Below are 22677 nucleotides of genomic sequence, written 5' to 3' on the forward strand. Positions count from 1 at the left end.
CTTCTGGGAGAAGGAATTCCTTTGCATCTCTGTCTTAAATAAGTGCCCCCTTATTCTGTAACTATGTCCCCTAGTTTGAGATTCCACCATGAGTGGAAATATCTTAACATCTATCCTGTTAAGCCCCCTCAGAATCTTGTACATTTCAAAATGGATTTTTTTCTAGAATCTTTTTTCTGAACTCCTGCGAATAGAGGCCTAACCTATTTAGCTGTTCTTGATAAATCATCCCCATCACCCCAAGAATCAGCCTGATAAATCTATTTTGAATAACTTCCATTGCTAACATATATATTTTTTAAATAGGAGGATGAACTGTATACAAAACTGCAGGTATGCACTCAAATCCCTTACAATAAAGGTGAAATTTCCATTTGCCTTCTTAATTACATGAGGAACTGAGTTCTAACATTTTGGGTTTAATGCACAAGGACACCCCTCCAGATTCCTTTTTGGTGTCTCCCTTCACTTAAATAATAGTCTGCCTTTTGAAGTTACATACCAAAGTGCATGACCTCACACTTTCCATCATTAAACTCCATCTACTAAGGTTTTGCCAACTCACTCAACATATCTATATCTCCCTGCAGATTCCTTTGTCCTCATCACAATCTGCCATTTGTGATCAACAGCGAATTTGGATACATTACCCCTGCTCCAAGTCATTAATATAGACAGTAAGTAATGGAGGCCCTAAGATGGATCCTTGTGACATTCCATCAGTTCTATCTTTCCAAACTGAAAAAGATCCATTAATTCCGACTCTTTGTCTTCTATATAGTAACCAATCCTCAATTTATGCTAATGCATGACCTCTAATTCTCGGAGCTATATCATTGAAGGTTCTCATTCCTCAGTCACTTGGAAGTGGATAGACTGCTGACTGACAAGAACTGTGATGTGGAGGTGCTGGTATTGCACTGAGGTGGACAAGATCTGAATTCACACGACACCAGGTTATAGTCCGAAAGGTTTATTTGAAATCACAAGCTTTCAGAGCACTGTCCCTTCCTCAGGCGGAGTCCTTCACTCCACCTGAAGAAGGAGCAGTGCTCCAAAAGCTTGTGATTTCAAATAAGCCTATTGGATTATAACTTGGTGTCATGTGACTTCTGATGCTGATAAAAACTGGTTGAAAGAATTTGTGCTGCACTTCATTTACACTCCACAATAACCTGTTCATCTAAACTACACCCCAACCTATGGAGCACCCTCCATAAGCAAGATCCACCAGCAGTTGTCCTTTGGATCAAGGAATGGAAAACACAGGTCACTAATAAGTTTCTTGTGACAAACCCCCCACCTGTTTGGCTTCTGCTGTGAGAGTGAGGTTTGCTAATCAGCTTTGAATGACGCAGGGCTCCTATGTAGCCAATGTCCACCACTGCGGCCTCAGTACAAACCCTTTTTGCACTTACAAAGAGACACAAACAATGCTGCACATTACTGAGGCATGAACCCTCTATACACTAAGTGGCAAACATATCACCTGAAATTCAGCAAATGAGGAGGTCTTTGCTTAAATTTAGGAATTTGTTACCACTAAATAATAAATAACACCTTGTAGCGGATGTTCAGTCAAGACTGGTATGGCATGATGTCTCCAGTAGACAAAAGACTTGCAGAAACTTAGTGACCAAGCTTCTGTCTGAGCTGTGACCTTTTGTCTGAGCAGTGCAGAGGCCCTGCCAGTATCAAAACCAGAGTCACAAGAACTGACTATCTTTACAATAACAGGGCTACTTGTTCCTTGAACTTCTGTCATGTGGAATTGCAGCTGATTCATGAATCACTTTTCATCACAAATTCTAGAGCACAGTTTTTAATCTGACACTGGATGGTGATGGGGAAACCAGAAAATGCTGGAAGTGCACAGTGCATCATTGGATAAGGAAGGTGGATCCCTAAAATGAGTCAATATCTTGGTCAGAATGGTAAGTGCTGGTCAGTGTTCCAGCAGAAATGTTTGCCTACTTCCCTCACGTTTACTGAGCTACTGTTCATTTCCAGAATTTTTCATTTGCCCACTGCATTTATTCCTGTTTTTTCATTACTTCATTGACAAATTGACTCCTGTTTTCCCATTCACAACATCTCAAGCAGAAGGGAAATAAAATACCATTAGATGCTCCTAAAGTAGAGCTGGTGGAAAAAAAACTTCAGTAAAGATATTAAAACCTTTTCCAGCATCTTCTGCCAAAACTGCCGCCAAAGGATGATGACGATGATGGCAACAAGGATAAAAATAATAGCCACCAAGCAGCCAATGAGGATTCTTGTGTTGCTGTCATCCACTTTGTGCGTTGGGTTGATGTCTGAGAATACAATGGGGAAAATAGGGATTGTTATGCCGATTCCACAAAATGGAATGAGAATATGTAAACTTTCAAACACATTTGACCAGGCCTAAATAACATGCATGCACCTCTGATGCCAATAGGCACCAATTTCATATAAATGTAGAGCTTGATAGCTCAGTTAGTTGCACTGTTTGTGATGCAGCATGATGGCAACACTACGGGTTCAAATCCCACTCTGACTGAGGTCCTACCTCCTCAACCTCGCCCCAGGCCTGAGACATGGTGACCGAATGAGGGAATATGGTCTTTTGAGACTATTGTGGCTTTACCTCTTAGAGTGCAAGAACTATTGTTACAACGGTGCAGTAAAGTGGGGAACAGACCTCCTATAGCCAAAGCACATTGACATGACAATAAACTACACATGAGCACCTAATTCCTGCAGCAATGGAAGATCCTGACAATTGGGATATTTCTCAAAGTGCTGCTATTATTTAATGAAATCATGATGTGGTGGTGCCGGTGTTGGACCAGGATGGACAAAATCAAAAATCCTGCTGGACTATAACCCAGTGTCGTGTGATTTTTGACTTGATGAAATCAGAAAGAAACAATGAAGAATTATCCAAGGGCAGTCATCATATGGCGGTACCAAACACACACTCTGAAATGCATGTTCTGATTTAAGGTGTAACGTATTGTTATTTCAATATAATTTATTTTAGGGTTTAGATTAGTCGTATGCAGTTTTGGTCTATGTTTGCAAAGGGATTAATGATTAAACTGTAATTATTTCTGTAGTCATGGTGATTTCTTTTAAAAACAATCTGAGAGAGCGAGCTCTTGGAGGCTGATAGGAATTTGTTTACAACTGGAGAGTTTTTACATGCAAACAATCTAAACGGTTGTGCTTTACACTCTGAGTTAGAAGGTTAGACATTGATATTTTCTTTTCATTAGGTAAAACACCGACAGCTTGGAAACATTTTTTGAGTTTTAGTTTAGCAGATTTAGAGAGCCATGGCTGAAGTTGGATATGTAAAGTAGTTGTTTCTGTGAAAGCAAGGTGATTTAGAAGTATTAGAAATAGACTATCTTAGTGTTTAAGATCCAGACTAAAAGTGTTTAGTTAAAACCCTTAATAGGTTATTAGAAGCTGGGAAAGTCAAGGCTCACTTGTATGAGATTCCAAGGAGGAAACGGTAAGATTCTCAAAACAGAGAATTAAAGCCACGGTTAAGTCGAACAGTTTATGTAATAGAGAAGGGAAATCTCTTTTTTGTGTTTGAATACTGTAACAAAGTGCTGTTGGTATTAGTGGGATTTTAGCTTACCGTGTGTTGTGTAATCTTTAAACTTGTGTGTAAATAGTTTGGTATATTCTATTTTATTAGATTAGATTAGATTAGATTAGATTACTTACAGCGTGGAAACAGGCCCTTCGGCCCAACAAGTCCACACCGCCCCGCCGAAGCGTAACCCAACCATACCCCTACATCTACATCTACATCTACATCTACATCTACCCCTTACCTAACACTACGGGCAATTTAGCATGGCCAATTCACCTGACCTGCACATCTTTGGACTGTGGGAGGAAACCGGAGCACCCGGAGGAAACCCACGCAGACACGGGGAGAATGTGCAAACTCCACACAGTCAGTCGCCTGAGGCGGGAATTGAACCCAGGTCTCCGGCGCTGCGAGGCAGCAGTGCTAACCACTGTGCCACCGTGCCGCCCATAACTTCAACTTTTTGTATAATAAACTTCACTTTTACAAATACAACCAAGCCTTTTGCATTATGTACTCGTGGTGCAGTAAAAGCCAACCTCACTACAACAAAACCAAACAAAAAAGTGACCTATTCATTCAGTCTGGGAGCTGACTTGTCTAGTAATAATATTGGAAAAGATGCAGCATAACAATGTTAACAAAAACAAATTTTTTCTGAAGGAAACATTATTTTGGAAAATTAACTAGACAGCGCTAACTCACATTCCTCTTCAAATGTCTGCTGAAGTATGAGGTAAATTGATAGCCACTTACCTATTTCACTGTGAGTGGTGCTGTCTACTTTCATGGTTGGATAAACCCCAGAAGTATTGTACATTGCTGTGTCTGCAACAAGAAAAAATGGTACCATCATAAGTATCCATTCTTTGAGCCAATGAGTTGACCAAAACAAATTGCATTAGCTTTAGAAATGATCATGAAATAATATCTGCTACAGTCAACAGTTGGAATTATGAGGACAATGCAAGATTGGATGATGTTGATGAAACACTTTCTTGGTTAGGTATCAGTTTAATGTAGAGAGAAATGCTTATATGTACAGTTCAGTCAAACAAATTATTGACCAACGTCTCAGTTAGTGGTGGAGTAGTTGCATTGGCGGTTTTGAGGAGGTGCAATATGGTAACCTACTGATTTAATTGGACCGGGCATAGGATACCTTTGAAAGAGGCAGAGAGGAGGTGAGGGGCTGAATGTCTTCCATGTATTCTGCTCTAATCTGTGATTTGTCAGAAAATTTAAAAAACAGGTCTCAAACCTTAGCCGACAGCAAAGACAAACTCAGAACCTTTATTTTCTCATTCACACACCATTTAAATTGTGTGCAAATAATGGGTTGGGAGGGTGGTAGTGGGGCATCAGGAATCCATGCGTAATTTCTCCTTTAAAGTGATATGATCTTGAAATTCCTAATAGGAGATTCATATGATGCCATGGGGTCAGATTCCAACAAAAACAAAAATTGCTGGAGAAACTCAGTGAGTTAGTAGCATCTGTGGGGAGAAAACAGAGTTAATATTTTGAGTTGTGTGACCATTTTATGCTTAGTGAGCACTAACCTTGTACAATAGTATGTTTTCAGACAAGGAACTAAATGCAAAGCTGCCCACAAAAATTCCTCTGCAAAATCTGTTACCTCTTTAAGCCACTTTGAGCTATTGAAGTTTAATTCTCTCTACAGATGCAATGTCAGACTTACAGTAAAAAAAAACAGTATTTAACTACTCGCTCTCCTTTACCAACTAGTGATCTGATCAAATGATTGTCAGGTTTCAAGAAATGCAGAAGGAAGTTTGTTTCCTGCAAACTAAGCTGCAGAGAGATGCACATGAATGAAATGAAGAAGCTGCGATGGGAACAGTGAAAATGGATGTTTGGTCTCTCAAGAAGTCAACTGTTGAGTCCATAGTAGGTGGCTAGTTTCTTAAACTAAAGGCAAGTGCCATTGAAACACAAATTTCCTTACTTCTGTATTAAAGCTCTGAAAGTACAGCACGAAACACCCCAACTGAAATGGGAGCTAAAAGGAATAAAGGACAGGAACAGCCCCTTCAAGACTGCGCCAACACCTGATGCCTTTCTAAACTAATAAAGCTTTGCCTCTATGCGATCCATATCCCTCTATTCCTTGTCTATTCACATTTCTGTGAAGATGCCTCTTAAATGTTGCTATTGTATCTGCCCTGATCACCTCCTCTAGCAGTGCATTCCAGCTAATTACACTACCTCTCTGTAAAAAACTTGCCTCTTACATTCCGTTTAAATGTATCTCCTTTTACCTTAAACCTATGTCCCTCAGTAATTGACATTTTCACAGGAACATGCTGGTTCTGAACCCTATTCAACTGGACTTTAAAAGAGTCCCACATGCTAGATGTGGATTTATCCTCAAACAGCTGCCCCAATAAACATTTCCCAGTTCCTGCCTAATATTGTGATAATTAGCTTTCCCCAGTTTAGCACTTTCACCTGAGGACTACCCTTAGCCTTATCCATTTGTAGCTTAAAAACTATGGTCACTGAATTTCCCAAATGCTCCCCCACTGAAACTTTGAACACCTGGGTTGGCTCATTTCCCAATACCAGGTCTAGTAGGAACATAGAAGATAGAACATAGAACAGGACAGCACAAGATCCTTCAGTCCTTGATGTTGTGCTGGCCTTTTATCCTACTCTAAGATCAGACTAACCTACATACCCTTCATTGTACCAGCTTCCATGTGCCTATCCAGGAGCTGCTTAAATGTCTCTACTGTATCTGACTCGACTTCTACTGCTGGCAGTGCATTCCATGCACCCACCACTCTGTGTAAAGAACCAACCTCTGGCATCTCCCCTAAACCTTCCTCCAATTTCCTTAAAATTATGTCCCCTCGTGATAGACATTTCCACCATGGGAAAAAATCTCTGGCTATACACTCTATGCCTCTCAACATCTTGAGAGGTTGTTCTCTAGTTAGGTTATTTACATTTTAAAAAATCCTGGATACACCAAATAAATATCTCCCCCATCCAGGCCCTTGGCCTAATGGAGTCCCAGTCATTATAGGGAAAGTTAAAATCACCCACCTTAGCCACTCTGTTGTTTTTACATTTTTCCATAATCTGTCCACAAATCTGTTCCTCTATCAGCCGCTGACTGTTGAAAGGCCTATAGTCCAATCCCATGAAAGTAATTGCACTTTTCCTATTCCTGAGCTCTACCTATATTGGGTGAGCCCTCCAAGGTGACTTCCCTCAGTAAATTATGATATTCTCCGTTATCAGTAATGCAACTCCCCAACTCTTTTACATCCCTCTCTACCTCACCTGAAGCATCTAGATCCTGGAACATTAAACTGTCAGGCTTATCCTTCTCTCAGCCAAGTCTCTGTAATAATACATCATAGTTATCTTTATTAATCCAAGCTCTAAGTCCATCTGCCTAAGTCAAAAGTTATTTTATCATCAGGTTATGATGAATGATGGCAGACATGTCACAAGACCAATTGGGATCACTAAATTTCTGGATGTGCAATGTATAAAGACAAATAGCACTCAATGGGGAAGAAATATGAGAAGGGTATTTTGTGAATGGAGCATGAGGACATTTCAAACATTGATATAGTTTGCAAGTACCTGATTGGAAGGAAATTTCACTGAACATCATCCATATATCGGCAAAGTAGAATTGGCACTTGATGGCGTTTGCCATACGGTGTTGTAGTGGAACAGTGACAAAGCGAGCACTCGGATTGACATCATCTAGAACCAGAACAGATGTAACTGGATTTGGCTCCCATTTTCCTGGTTCTGAGCCGAAAAAACATTGCACTTCTCTGAATATCTTCACCGCCTTTGTGAACATGTTATTGCAATGGACCTATGGTGATGAAAGGTTTACATGTTAGAATTGTACACCATGAAACATGCGAGTATTGTACATTACATTTAACAGACTACCAACCTGCCAAACTAGTTTACGTGCTATATAAAGCAAATCATATTCTCAATTATAAGATGTAAGATAAACTTCAACCATTGCCATTTATTCATGAAGCAACATGAGCTGCCTTAGTCATCTTCAAATACAATTGAATTGCACAGACACAAATCACTCAGTTGCACATTGCTTTTCCTAATCATAACATTATAATTAGGGAATAACAGAACATAAGAAATGGTAGCTAAAGTATGTTATTCAGCACATTGAACCTGTTCTGCCATTCAATAAAATCAAGGCTGATCAGTTTGTGGCCTTATATCCACTTCTTTCCCTGTCTTCATAACCGTTTACTTGCTTGTCAAACAAAAGTCTGTTGGGTTGGGTGTAGTGCCTGTTTCCATGCTATATAACTCTATGATTGTATGACTCTAATTTAGCCCTGAATATATTCAAATGCCAAAATCCCACTGTTTTCCATGGTAGGAGATTCCAAATATTAAAAACCCTCAGAGAAGAAAATCCTCATCACATCTGTTAAGTGGGAGACCCCTTATTCTGAAATTCCGCGCCGTGGTTTTAGATTCTCCCATAAGAGAAAAGTGCTGTTGAAGGTGCCTTGATGAGTTTACAGTGCATACCGTGGATGATACACTCTGTAGCCACAATGCCATTGAATGCCAATGGGTGATGGTTAGATTCTCTCTTGTTGGAAATGGTCATTGCCTGGCATTTTGTGTGGCGTGAATGTTACTTGCCACTTGTCAGCACAAGCATGAAAATTGGCTTGGTACTGTGGCATATGGACATGACTGCTTCGGTGTCTGATGCATGGTGAATGGTGCTGACCATTGTGCAATTATCAGTGAATATTCCACTTATGACCTTATAATGGAGAGTAGGTCATTGATGAAGCAATTTAAGGTGATTGAGCCTACGACACTACCCTGAACAACCTCCACAGTCATGTCTCAAGGCTGACATGATTGAACTCCAACAACTACAACCATCTTCCTTTGTGCCAGGTATGCCTCCAACTAGCAGAGAATTTTCTTGATTCTCATTGATTCTTATTTTCCTGGGGCTCCTTAATGCTGAATTAATGGTTAAATGCACTAATTCAGTATTGATACAATACGATATTAAATCCTTTCTAGGTTTTGGTTCTAATGATTCATCTTTGGGCTGGTGTGTGTCAACTTAACTTATTACTGCAACATTTATTACAATAATCTCTCAGGTATCAAACTACAAATTTTTTAAAATCCCTTTTTACTTTGGAGTCTGATGACTTGGAGAACATGAGCTACTCAAATTCTCACGACTTGAGAAGAAGAACTTAAAGCTCAGTTCTCCTCCTGATTTCCCCATTCTTCTGCCCAGTCAGTGTGGGTTTAATAAAAACTAACACCTCTGGTCATGGGGAAAAGCTCAAATACATTGGTATCAATCTGCTTATGGCAATTTTGAAACTAACATGCTAAACTTTCTCTGTTATTACAACTTATAAATTTTAGTTGATGTCAACACTTCAGTCTGTTTGGTTTACATGTAGTTATGAGCTGAGTCTATTTTCTTGAGCTATGAAGAGCTTAATTATTACAGGAAGCGACGTCTTTCATTCACTTAAACCTGGCTAATTCTAACAAAGTCCGTGATGCAGAAACTCGGCAAATGACAACAAAATGCTAACCTGTTTGTATTGATAGGCTATTAAGCAGTTAATGCTGGCAATGATGATACTATCTTTACATCATTTCTCAAATGTTTCAATTTGTGTGGACTGGGGCTTAGTGACACTGAGTACTAATGAGATGATGCTGGGCCAATCCGCCATTTAATTGAAGAATTCACTCTTTCACAATTTTGTACAGTTTCTAAAGTACATTCAAATGAGAATCAGCTGAACAAATGAACCATTCCATGTTTATGTTTATATGCCATGGATAGAAAATATGGTGATGCAACAACAAGAACAGATTGTATTTGTATAGTGCCTTTAACACCCTCCAAAGTGCTACCAAACAAAATCTGACAAGGTACCATTGAAGGAGATATTGGAAAGGTGATTGCCTCGTGTTATTGTTGCTGGACTAGTAATCAAGTAGCCCCAGGTAAAATCCCGGGAACCTGGGTTCAAATCCTGCCATGGTAGATGGTGGAATTTGAATTCAATAAACATCTGGAATTAAGAGTCCAATGATCACCATAAATCCATTCCTGATTGCTGGGAAAAATCCATCTGGTTCACTAATATCCTTTAGGGAGAGAAACTGCCATCCTTACCTGGCCTGCCCTAGGTCTGACTCCAGACCCACTGCAATCTGGTTGACTCTTAACCTCTCTATGGGCAATGAAGGATGGGCAATAAATACTGGCCTAACCAACAACACCCATATCCAGTGAACGAATTTTTGAAAAAAGGCCAGATGATCCAAAGCTTGGCCTAAGAGGTAGGATTTAAGGAATGTCATAAAGCAAGAAAGCAATGTAGAGAGGTGTAGGGGGAGTCATCTGGAGGTGAGGGCCCAGAGGTCTGAAGGCTTGCCCACCAATGCCGGAATGATTAAAACTGGGGATGCTCAAGGGACCAGAGACCAGAATCAATAGAGTGCAAAGATCTCAGGGCTATAAGGAAGGAGGAAAGCACAGAGAAATGAAGAGGAGAGGCGATGGAGACATTTCAACATTGACACAATGAGGTCCCATAGAGAACTATAATTACATGGGCACTGGATTTACAAATTCTAGGTGCTACAGAAGTGCAAAACAATAATTTATAACTTTCTCAATAAATGTTAAAACATACTTAAAGGAAAAGGAGAAAAAAAAGGGGATGAAATACATTTAGAAGCAAGAAGTTTTGCCATCTGTGTATTGTTTAAAATAACTACTAGGGATGGTGGAATTTATTTTAAAATAATTTTACTTGTCAATTCTGTCGATCCTTCCCTCTTCTGAAAGCAGGACACCATATGAGAGTTACAATTGCACAAGAAAGGAATGTTTATACAGCACCTTTTACAACCTAGAATGCCCTAAAATATTTTGCAGGCAATAATGTACTTTTTAAAAGTGCAATCACTGTTGTAGTGTAACAATTTGTGGAAATCAGTGTGAAGGGCTTATGCCCGAAACATCGATTCTCCTGCTCTCCAGATGCTGCCTGACCTGCAATGTATTTCCAGCACCACACTCACGACTGTGCACAGCGAGTTCCCACAAACAGGAATCAAATGAATGACAAGATGAAGCTATTTTCAATGTTGGCTAAGGGAATAGGTGCTTTCCCAGATATCTGTCCTGTCCCTTTTTCAACAGTTCCATAAAATCATTTCAGATCCTTCCCTCTCCCCAGTCCCACCAAACGATCATCTCAAAATAGTACCTCATCTGAAAGACTGTGTTCCACAGTAGGGCAGATTTTGTGCTCAAATCTCTTGAATGGGATGGGAACCTGGAACCTTTTGACTTGAGAAGTGAGCCACAACTAACAACTTGCAGAGGGACTACTTGCTGTGCTGTATCTTATCAAAGATGGCTGCCTACAAAGATACTATTCAACTAAAGTGATGTATGTTCCTGAGGTCCTCATTAGTTAATACCTGCAGGATAGTGAATACTGAATAGCCATAAGGAACAGGGATCCAAGCTGGTCTTTCCTGTCAGAGCAAGGCGTAGGGAGAGAACCTTCTGCCCCATTGATAAAATAAGGTGAATGAGCACAGACTGGGAATGGAGCTTGGTACGTATTTAAGTTCACTGGATAAATTCACTGAGTTAGCACGGAGACAGGGGAGAAGAACACTGGTAGTTTTAATTATTTTCATTTACTACTGTTTTCTTTTCCATCTCTTCCTATTAGGATCTGTTGGGTTCATGCAAGCAGTGAAAGGATCCATGATTGGCTTTGATATCTGCCCTCAACAGTATTGCTACTTGTAAAGGGAAGGTGGAGGTCAATTCTTATAAAGCTGAGCAGGAGGTCCATGCCATTTTCAGGTGAGGTCTGTCAGGCCACTGATAGCATTACAGCTGAGGTCCATTGGAAGTCAGCAGGAAGTGTGGAGTCCTTGATCTTTAAAGATGGTGGGCTATGACAAAGGCAATCCTTTCCTCCGGATTCTTGGTCTCCCAGACTGGCAACAGCTCGACTTAAAATAAAATCATCCTTGTTTTCAAATCCCACCATGGTCTCACACTCGCCTAATCTATAACCTTCTTCAACCCTACAACTCTACAAAATCTCTGAATTTCTCCAGGTTTGGCCACTTGTGTACCAATTATATATCAATGTTTTGCCATAAGTTACTCTGCCTTTTGATGCTTAGGCTTGAAATTTTGGAATTCCTGAACCTCTTGAGCTCTCTACCTTACTCTCCCTCCTTTAATTAGACTTACCTCTTTACCAAAGCCTTTGCACATCTGATCTAATATCTCCTTACTTGGCTCAATATTAAATTTTGTTTTATAACCTCCGGTAATGCATTATGTTAACACTCTAAAGAAAGTTATTGTTGGTCCAAAAAATCTCATGAATGCTTCTAATCATTGAACATTTGTTGAAAGAATGACATTTACAAAGAAATAAGAGAGCAGCTTGTACCTTCATTGCTGTGAAATTTCGGATCCGATCAAACTCAAAGAGGATTTGTACGTAGCCGTTTTCAAAGCTATCATTCCTCCATCCCACGTAGTCATACCCTGGCCACACATTGTACACATGACTCTGTGTGAAATCATCCAAACCCCAGACACCATCTGTCATCTGACCAAGTCCTTCTGAAATCATCCTAGGAACAAAGAGGCAATGATGAGGCTTATTCAGAAACAGAAGAATAGAATACACCTGGGGTTAAAAGCCTGTAAGAATCATTATGTCATTTATGGGATTCAATGCGAAGATACCAAACTTAGTTGCATCTATCAGTGGCATTTGTTTATGTTACCAAGAGGCAGATGATTAAGAAAATAAGTATTCAGAACAGTTACAAACGCAACAGTTGTGTTGATCAAATAAAAAGCTCTTGACCTGAAATAGAAGCTCTGTTGATCACTTTACAGATATTGCCTGATGTGCTGAGTATTTCCTGTATTTTCCACGTTTATGCCATAATCATCCACAAAATTATTTTTCTAAATAATATCTCATTATAAACTTTCCTCAAAAAGAAACCGAAGCAGTAAGGGTTAATGGTATTTGTGGTCTATTTGCAATTCTTTATTCGGGCAATTGCTGTTTCAAAAAAACCTTGAAGGAAGAACTGCAATAAAGTACTCCAGTGTTTAATACTTTTTAAGTTAGCACTGTGCTAAATATTTCAAGAAACTGGCTGTGTTGCCACAGCATGGCAGCGTTGTAACTTGCCACTAATAAGAGTTAGATTCGCTGCTGCTTGAATGCATCATAATATCCCTATCATAATTAGCCTTTGTGTAGATGGTCTCATATCATTGTTGTATTATACAGAGTTGTTGTTACTCTGTGTGCAGCACTGATGGTAAAACAATAGTACTAATGCCAATATGACTGAATTCAATTTTAGGGATTAAAGAATGGGTCCTAAACTTTCTTAAATAATGAAAAGTTCTGAGGGCATTAGCAAACAAATGAAAGGAAGGAATGAGAGAAAACATTTTAGATGACATTTAGGGCCAGGAATGCACTGCCTGACAGAGTGATAGAAACATATACAATTCTGGCTTTCAGAAGGGAATTGGACAAGGGAAGATCATTGCAGGGCCCAGGGGAAAGGGCAAGTGTGTGAAGCGAACTAAATTGCTTTTGCAAAGGGCTGGCACAGATGTGATGGATCAAATGACCTGATTCTGTGCTATAACCATTCTTTGCTTCATGAATTTAATTCGTAGACAAATTTACATCCAATTTTCTAATACCTTTAAGAGACAATGATCAATAGTCAGCACGACTTTGTCAAGGGAAGGTCATTCCTGACAAATCTGTTAGAATTCTTGGAGGATGTAATGAGTAAACTAGACAAAGAAGAGCCAGTGGACATGATCTTTTTGGATTCCAAGGCGGCCTTTGACAAGGTGCTGGTCAGGAAGCTGCTAAATAAGATAATAGCCCATGGTGTTAGGGGCAAAGTACTAGTATGGATAAAGGATTGGCTGCCTGGCAAAAGGCAGAGAATAGGGATCAAGTTGTCTTTTTCAGGATGGCAGCCAGTGGCTAATGGAGTTCTGCAAGGATCCATGTGGGACCGCAACTATTCACATTCTACAATAACGATCTGGTTGAATGATTTGGAGACGCCTGTGTTGGATTGGGGTAGAAAAAGTTAAAAATCACACAACACCAAATTATAGTCCACCAGGCTATAGTCCAACTAGCTTTTGAGGTGCTACCTCTTCATCAGGTGGCACAGACCATAAGACACAGAATTTATAGCAAAACAGTTATGTGTCATGGAGCTATAATGATATATTAAAACTTTCATCTTCTAGAATGGGATATGCTAGTTTCGGTTCTTTAATATGTAAATCCCAGAACTCCTTCTTTTAAGTTACATTCTCAAAATAGCTTCAGCTTTTCTAACAATAGGTGCCATCTCAGCTCAGACCATGCATTAAAGGTGTGAGGTTAGAGTTTGTCTGTGTCCCAATGTTGCATCAGACTCGTTCTATTTCTAAAGTGCGACTTACAGAATCTTACATGGATTTATGCAGTTTTTGAGCAAAATAAAATGCAATTCTGCAAATACAAATCTGATTGAAATTTATAGAATACTGAGAGGCCTGGATAGAGTGGAGGTGGAGAAGATGTTTTCGCTGGAAGGAGAGACTAAGAGCCAAGGGCACAGCCTCTGAGTGAGTGGATGACCCTTTAAAACTGAGATGGAGGAATTTCATCAGCCAGTGGAATTCATTGCAGCAGAGTGCTGTAGAGGCCTCGTCATTGTGTATATTTAAGACAGAGATAAATAGATTCTTGATTAGAGAGGGGATCAAAGGTTATAGGTTGAAGGCAGGAGAACAGGGTTGAGAAACATATGGGCCATGTTTGAATGGTAGAGCAGACTCGATGGGCCAAATGGCCTGATTCTGCTCCTCTGTGTTGTGGTAACATGGAGATGAATAAAAAGTCAATCTGTAACTCACAGTTTTCAAGAGTTAGTAGGGTAAGAATAGATTACAGAGGTGGGGAGGAGTTATCAAGATAATTCTGTAAAATAGAACGACTGACTGAAGAACTAGGACAGAATATTCAACAATAGCCACGAAATACAGACAACTAAATTATTTTATGACATTTGTGTTTCTTGTGAAAAGTTTTTTGGTGAGGTTCCAATCCTCAGAAACAGTTTCTTTATTCTACACCACATCCTGTTGTCAGGCAAATAGAACTGTTTCAAAATAGGATCAAAATTCTCAAGTGATTTCGACTATGGATTGTGGTGAGCACCACCTCCAGATCAGAATGTACCATTGTTTGGGATACTGAGTACTTGATTTAATATGGATCTGAAATTTTGCTGGGAATTTGAGAAAAATAAAACTGGCTAACAAGCAAATTTCTTTAAGACAGATATATTTTAAGCATGAGTTCTGTCCTTAGTGCCTCCACAAACTCTTCCAACTCATGGTATTGTACATAACCCCAACTTCAGTGAGACCAATCCTGATAATCATCGCTGAAAATCCTGTTAAAAAGCAACATACTTGGAGAGTAGAGCTAGGGGAAACTTGTTAAAATGTAGGTCCATCTTACCTTGAACTGATTGCACCATCATAGACTGAGTCATTCAAATAAACTGTGGGGCTCCTGGGTGAGAAAATTTGGTGACCAACTGGACTACTGTAACTCACTAGACCATCTGTACAAAGACATAACCAGAGGAAAACAAAGATACAATAAATGTTCACTAGCCTTTAACTATGCTGCACAATTTGGTTTGCATTTTTGCTCCTGTCACTCATAGTAAACTGAACAGTATGATAATTAAAATCAAAGTGGCCTGCTTACAAATTTAATTCCAATGCAAGGCCTCCTTAAATCTCAGGAATAGTTGTTTATTACATCAGTAAGATCCCAAAACTATTTGCATGGCTAAGTGAGTGGGGCTATCTGCTATAGAAATGCTGCTGACTAGAAGCAGTTAGGCCAGAAGAACAGGCCCTCCTTTAGTAAGTAGAAACCAAAATGGTCTTTGAAGGGCCAGGAAGAGCAGACGGTGACCCCTGGACACCATAATAAATAGTTTGGACAATTAATGCCGATGCTTCCTCCAAATCTGTGTTCATAAACCTTCCTACCAAGAGGAAACTGCTAGGCCTCCCAATGTTGCACAGGTTCAATTGCAGCAAGCAACCCCATTTGGTAAGGGGCTGGTAATACAATGAGATTCCAGTATTAAGCAGACTGGACATTACAGATGTACATCCTGGTGTGTTTGTACAGGCATTCAGCCAGGGTCAGGAGTTAAAACACACCCTATTCAATTGTATCGTTAGCTTAAAGAGGCAATGCCAATAGAATTCCTTTAGTATAAAGTAACGTTAAAAATAGTATTGTATTTGTGTTAACTTTACCACACAATTATTAATAGGAGAAATTTTATTCACATCCACTTCCAATCCACTGAAAACCCTCTTTCCTCAACCACCATCAACATTCAACTGACTGCATGTGGGAGCTCACCTTTTTGCTAATTGGTTATCATGTTTCTATAATAGTAATGAGAGCAGTTCATAGAATAATATCAAATTTATTTTAGAACAAAGCCAATAGGCACAATGAGTTTGTGCCTTTGTTCATGCTCCTTATGAGTCTCCTTGAACCTTATTTTACCTAATGTGACCACAAGTCCTGTCCTTTCTCTCTTGCTTGCTTACTTGTGAAACTTGAAAAGGTTCAGAAACGACTCGTGAGGATGTTGCCAGGGTTGGAGGGTTTGAGCCATAGGGAGAGGCTGAATAGGCTGGGGGTATTTTCCCAAGAGCATTGGAGGCTGAGGGATCATTGAGTCATAGAGATTTACAGCATGGAAACAGACCCTTTGGTCCAACCTATCCATGCCAACCAGATATCCCAACCCCATCTCGTCCCACCTGCCAGCACCCAGCCCATATCCCTCCAAACCCTTCCTAATCATATACCCATCCAAATGTCTCTTAAATGTTGCAATTGTACCTGCCTCCTCCACTTCCTCTGGCAGCTCATTCCATACACGTAACTCCCTCTGCGTGAAAAGGTTGCCCCTTAGGTCCCTTTTATACCTTTCCCCTCTCACCCTCAACCTATGCCCTCTAGTTCGGGACTCCCTGACCCCAGGGAAAAGACTTTGTCTATTTATCCTATCCATGCCCCTCATAATTTTCTAAACCTCTATAAGGTCACCCCTCAGCCTCTGACGCTCCAGGGAGAACAGTCCCAGCTTGTTCAGCCTCTCCCTATAGCTCGAATCCTCCAACCCTGGCAACATCCTTGTAAATCTTTTCTGAACCCCTTCAAGTTTCACAACGTCTTTCCGATAGGAAGGAGACCAGAATTGCATGCAACAGTGGCCTAACCAATGTCCTGTACAGCCGCAACATGACCTCCCAACTCCTGTACTCAATACTCTGACCAATAATATAAAGCAAACCAAATGCTTTCTTCACTATCCTATCTACCTGTGACTCCACTTTCAAGGAGCTATGAACCTGTACTCCAAGGTCTCCTTGTTCAGCAACCCCCCTAGGACCTTACCATGAAGTGTATAAGTCCTGCTAAGATTTGCTTTCCCAAATGCAGCACCTCGCATTTATCTAAATTAAACTCCATCTGCCACTTCTCAGCCCATTGGCCCATCAGGTCCAGATCCTGTTGTAATCTGAGGTAACCATCTTCGCTGTCCACTACACCTCCAATTTTGGTGTCATCTGCAACTTACTAACTGTACCTCTTATGCTCACATCCAAATCATTTATGTAAATGACAAAAAGTAGAGGGCCCAGCATCGATCCTTGTGGCACTCCACTGGTCACAGGCCTCCAGTCTGAAAAACAACCCTCCACCACCACCCTCTGTCTTCTACCTTTGAGCCAATATTCTGTATCCAAGTGGCTAGTTCCCCCTGTATTCCATGAGATCTAACCCTTCTAACCGGTCTTCCATGGGGAACCTTGTTGAACGCCTTACTGAACTCCATATAGATCACATCTGCCGCTCTGCCCTCATCAATCCTCTTTGTTACTTCTTTAAATAACTCAATCAAGTTTGTGAGACATGATTTCCCATGCACAAAGCCGTGTTGACTATCTCTAATCAGTCCTTGCCTTTCTAAATGCATGTACATCCTGTCCCTCAGGATTCCCTCCAACAACATGCCCACGACAGACATCAGGCTCACTGGGCTATAGTTCCCTGGCTTGACCTTACCACCCTTCTTAAACAGTGGCACCACGTTAGTGACCTTATAGTGGTTTATAAAATTTGAGGGGTATAGATAGGGTAAACAGACTCCCTGTTTCCTGAGGTAGGGAGTCTAAAACTTGAGGGCATGGGTTTAAGATGAGAGGGGAAAGACTTAAAAGGGATCGAAGGGGCAACGTTTTCACTGAGAGGGTGGTGTGTGTATGGAATGACCTGCTAGAGAAAGTGGTGGAGGCTGGTGCAATTACAATATTTAAAAGGCACCTGGATGGGTATATGAATAGGAAGGGTGGAGAGAGGGATTTGGGCCAAATGCTGGCAAATGGGATGAGACTAATTTAGGATATCTGGTCGGCATGGATGAGTTGGACTGAAGGGTCTGTTTCTGTGTTGTATATCTCTTTGACTCAATTTGGTGTGCCCTTAAAGATATTTGTGTTATTCACCATAATTACTCCATGTTGTAAGAAATTATATATTCTACCCACTCTCTCTGTGAAGAACCTTTTTTTCTCAAATCCCTACTGAATTTTTAGTGTCTTTCTTAAGCGTAAGAAATATGGTTTGAAATCCTCCATTAAGATAAACGGCTTTCTACATCTAACCCCTTCATATTTTTAGCAGGTCAATCCTCAGTGGACTCTACTCTCTAGTTGTGCGTCCAGTCTGCTGTCACCTTCCTGATAATTGTATCTTCCCAGCTCTGGTACTGTCCTGTGTAAGGCCAGGAGTAAGCCTTTAGTCATTGTCAGTCTGGAGTGTCCTGACAATGTAAAAAAGGTGCCACGTGAATTATTCCCAACATTACAATACATGCACTAACACCTCCTGTGTTAAATAAAACAGATCGATTGTCTTAAGACCAGGAGCTCAATGTCACCCATTATACTGCCAATCGGCAACATTACCAAAGTTTTGAGGCTTGTACCTGGAAGAACACCCAAAATGTGGTGAGCAATCTCAGATTACAGATTACAGAGGAGGAAGTGCTGGATGTCTTGAAACGGTTAAAGGTGGATAAATCCCCAGGACCTGATCAGGTGTACCCGAGAACTCTGTGGGAAGCTAGAGAAGTGATTGCTGGGCCTCTTGCTGAGAAATTTGTATCATCGATAGTCACAGGTGAGGTGCTGGAAGACTGGAGGTTGGAAAACGTGGTGCCACTGTTTAAGAAGGGCAGTAAAGACAAGCCAGGGAACTACAGACTGGTGAACCTGACCTTGGTGGTGGGCAAGTTGTTGGAGGGAATCCTGAGGGACAGGATATACATGTATTTGGAAAGGCAAGGACTGATTCAGGATAGTCAACATGGCTTTGTGCATGGGAAATCATGTCTCACAAACTCGATTGAGTTTTTTTGAAGACGTAACAAAGAGGATTGATAAGGGCAGAGCGGTAGATGTATTCTATATGGACTTCAGTAAGGCATTTGACGAGGTTCCCCATGGGAGACGGATTAGCAAGGTTAGATCTCATGGAATACAGGGAGAACTAGCCATTTGGATACAGAACTGGCTCAAAGGTAGAAGACAGAGGGTTGTTTTCAGACTGGAGGCCTGTGACCAGTGGAGTGCCACAAGGATCGGTGCTGGGTCCTCTACTTTTTGTCATTTACATAAATGATTTGGATGTGAGCATAAGAGGTACAGTTAGTAAGTTTGCAGAAGACACCAAAATTAGAGGTGTAGTGGACAGTGAAGATGGTTGGATTAGATTAGATTACTTACAGTGTGGAAACAGGCCCTTCGGCCCAACAAGTCCACACCGCCCCGCCGAAGCGTAACCCACCCATACCCCTACATCTATATCTACACCTTACCTAACACTATGGGCAATTTAGCATAGCCAATTCACCTGACCTGCACATCTTTGGACTGTGGGAGGAAACCGGAGCACCCGGAGGAAACCCACGCAGACACGGGGAGAATGTGCAAACTCCACACAGTCAGTCGCCTGAGGCGGGAATTGAACCCGGGTCTCAGGCGCTGTTAGGCAGCAGTGCTAACCACTGTGCCACCGTGCCGCCCAGATTACAACAGGATCTGGACCTGATGGGCCAATGGGCTGAGAAGTGGCAGATGGAGTTTAATTTAGATAAATGCGAGGTGCTGCATTTGGGAAAGCAAATCTTAGCAGGACTTATACACTTCATGGTAAGGTCCTAGGATAGTGAAGAAGGTGTTTGGTATGCTTTCCTTTATTGGTCAGAGTATTGAGTACAGGAGTTGGGAGGTCATGTTGTAGCTGTACAGGACATTGGTTAGGCCACTGTTGGACTATTGCGTGCAATTCTGGTCCCCTTCCCATCGGAAAGATGTTGTGAAACTTGAAAGGGTTCAGAAAAGATTTACAAGGATGTTGCCAGGGTTGGAGGATCTGAGCTACAGGGAGAGGCTGAACAGGCTGGGGCTGTTTTCTCTGGAGTGTCGGAAGCTGAGGGGTGACCTTATAGAGGTCTACAAAATTATGAGGGGCATGGGTAGGGAATGTCTTTTCCCTGGGATCGGGGAGTCCCGAACTAGATGGCATAGGTTTAGGGTGAGAGGGGAAAGATATAAAAGAGACCCAAGGGGTAACTTTTTCCACGCAGAGGGAGTTACATGTATGGAATGAGCTGCCAGAGGAAGTGGTGGAGGCTGGTACAATTGCAACATTTAAGAGGCATTTTGATGGGTATATGGATAGGAAGGGTTTGGAGGGATATGGGCCGGGCACTGCCAGGTGGGACTAGATTGGGTTGGGATACCTGGTCGGCATGGACGGGTTGGACCAAAGGGTCTGTTTCCATGCTGTACATCTCTATGACTCTAATAGAGAAATTATTGAGTGCAGTCAATTTGAGACTAAATTTTGCAGTTTGGCAAAACCAAATTTCTGTTGGTTCACAGCAGTCATAATGATGCAGATCTTCCAGGGCCACAATGAGGAATTGTTCTGAAAGTGATTCACTGACAACCAGGTTCTAGGTTTGTTTAATAGTTTGTCTAAGTTAGACAATGACAGCGGACTTGAGGAACAGCACCACCTTCAAGTTCCTTTCTGTGTCTCACGCTATCTAGACTTGAAAGTGTAATGTTAGTTAAAGTCCTGGAATTCCCTCCCAAATAGAAATGTGGGTGTGTATCTCAATTAAAGACACAGCAGCTTGATAAAATGTTATTCAACAATTTTTGTTTCTTTGTATGTAAAACCAGAAGAATGTTTATGATTTTTGTCACAAATGTAACATAATCCATAACTTAAGAACTAATTATAATAACTGACATTTAACCAATCAACACATTGACATTAATATATTATAAATCTTTCCCAAACACCTTTTTCACAAAGATGCATTTTAACTTTTCACCAGCGAGGAATTCATGGATGGTTGGAGCATAATCTTTATTTATGCTCGAAAGCTCTCAAATCCATGAGTCCCTCCCTTTTTAAAATCCTTCCTCTATGTTTTCAGAAGCTCCTTTCAAACCTTTCTCTTCTGATATGCTTTTCTCTCCAACACAAATATAATATTCTGTAAATTTCTTTTTCCCTGTCATCTGTGTCCATTTGTTTTTTGTGTATTCTGTAAAGCACTCCAAGGCATCACCATTCCAATGGTGAAATACTGGAAAAGCAACAAATTGTTGGCAGAATTGCTTTGGATTTACCAACCAACAACTGGGTAAAGCTCATTTTGAGCCAATCTCAAAATAGTTCATCTTAGAAGAATCTGATGGTTGCATCCTTTTTCCTTGGTAGATCCCTTGACAAAGTGATGTTATTGTACACACACATTGAATCACACATTTAGACTTCATCATAAAACTACATACATACACACTCATTTTAGAATTCTTGTTTTCAAATTCATCCATGCCCATGGGACCTTAAAATAAAGGAGCAGAATGAGGTCATTGGGCCCACTGAGTCTGCTCTGCTATTTGATCATGGCTAATATATTTCTCAATCTAATCTTCCTGCCTTCTCCTTGTAACCTTTGACAACCTTACTAAACAAGATGCTAACTACCTCTGTCTTGAATTCACTCAACAATTGGCCTCCATAGCCCTCTGTGGCAATGAGCTCCAAAGGTGAACCATCCTTTGGCTGAAGAAAATCTTCTTTATTTCAGTTCTAAAGTGTCATGTCTTCGTTCTGAGTTTGTACCTTTGGGTCCTAATCTCTCCTACAAGTGGAAACATTTTCTCCATGTCCAGTCTATCCAGGTCTGTCAGTGTTCTTTAAGATTCAATCAGATACCTCCCCATCCTTATGAACTCCACTGAATACAGACCAAGGGTTCTCAACTGTTTCTTACATGACAACACAATTTCTATACAACCCTTGAAGTTACTTGTGCTCCTTAAAATCTTGCCTCATGAGCAACCTTAGTTTTAATTGTTCCACCATTGGCATTTTGGTCTTCAGATCTAGGACTTACTTCTCTCCTTTAATCTCTCGGTCTCTCAACCTCCCCTTCCTCCTTTAAGACACTCTTTAAAATGACATATTTTGCCAAGCCTTGGGCATTCTGCCCTTAAATCACTTTAGGTGTTTGCTGTCACATTTCATGTTCCTGTGAAGGGTCTTGTGACATTAAATGTGCTTTATAAATGTTCATTGAAACTGCAAACATAGACATGCATACATATAGACACTCATAAGGACAGGTATCTTAAGCATATTATCATGGATAGTGGGTGTAACGATTCAATAATGGCTGCTCAGAGGAAATGGAAATATGAATGATTCTCCAAATCCTTTGATCAAAATCAACCTTGTACATATTGTCTTATCTTC

General features: G+C 40.7%; 1 protein-coding gene across 4 annotated transcripts in view; it reads right to left on the reverse strand.

The window, feature by feature from the left end:
- Positions 1 to 22677, reverse strand: part of LOC140479657 (discoidin domain-containing receptor 2-like) — a 152240-nt gene that overhangs the window by 17559 nt on the left and 112004 nt on the right. For all 4 annotated transcript variants that reach the window (XM_072573595.1, XM_072573597.1, XM_072573596.1 and 1 more), the window contains 5 exons: positions 15250 to 15355; positions 12124 to 12310; positions 7214 to 7457; positions 4349 to 4420; positions 2179 to 2315 (listed from right to left, as the gene is read on the reverse strand). In XM_072573595.1, coding sequence (XP_072429696.1) covers positions 2179 to 2315; positions 4349 to 4420; positions 7214 to 7457; positions 12124 to 12310; positions 15250 to 15355 — 746 coding nt within the window. The remainder of the gene's footprint in view (positions 1 to 2178; positions 2316 to 4348; positions 4421 to 7213; positions 7458 to 12123; positions 12311 to 15249; positions 15356 to 22677) is intronic.

The sequence above is a fragment of the Chiloscyllium punctatum genome, chromosome 7 (assembly GCF_047496795.1).
Source record: "Chiloscyllium punctatum isolate Juve2018m chromosome 7, sChiPun1.3, whole genome shotgun sequence".
NCBI lineage: Eukaryota > Metazoa > Chordata > Chondrichthyes > Orectolobiformes > Hemiscylliidae > Chiloscyllium > Chiloscyllium punctatum.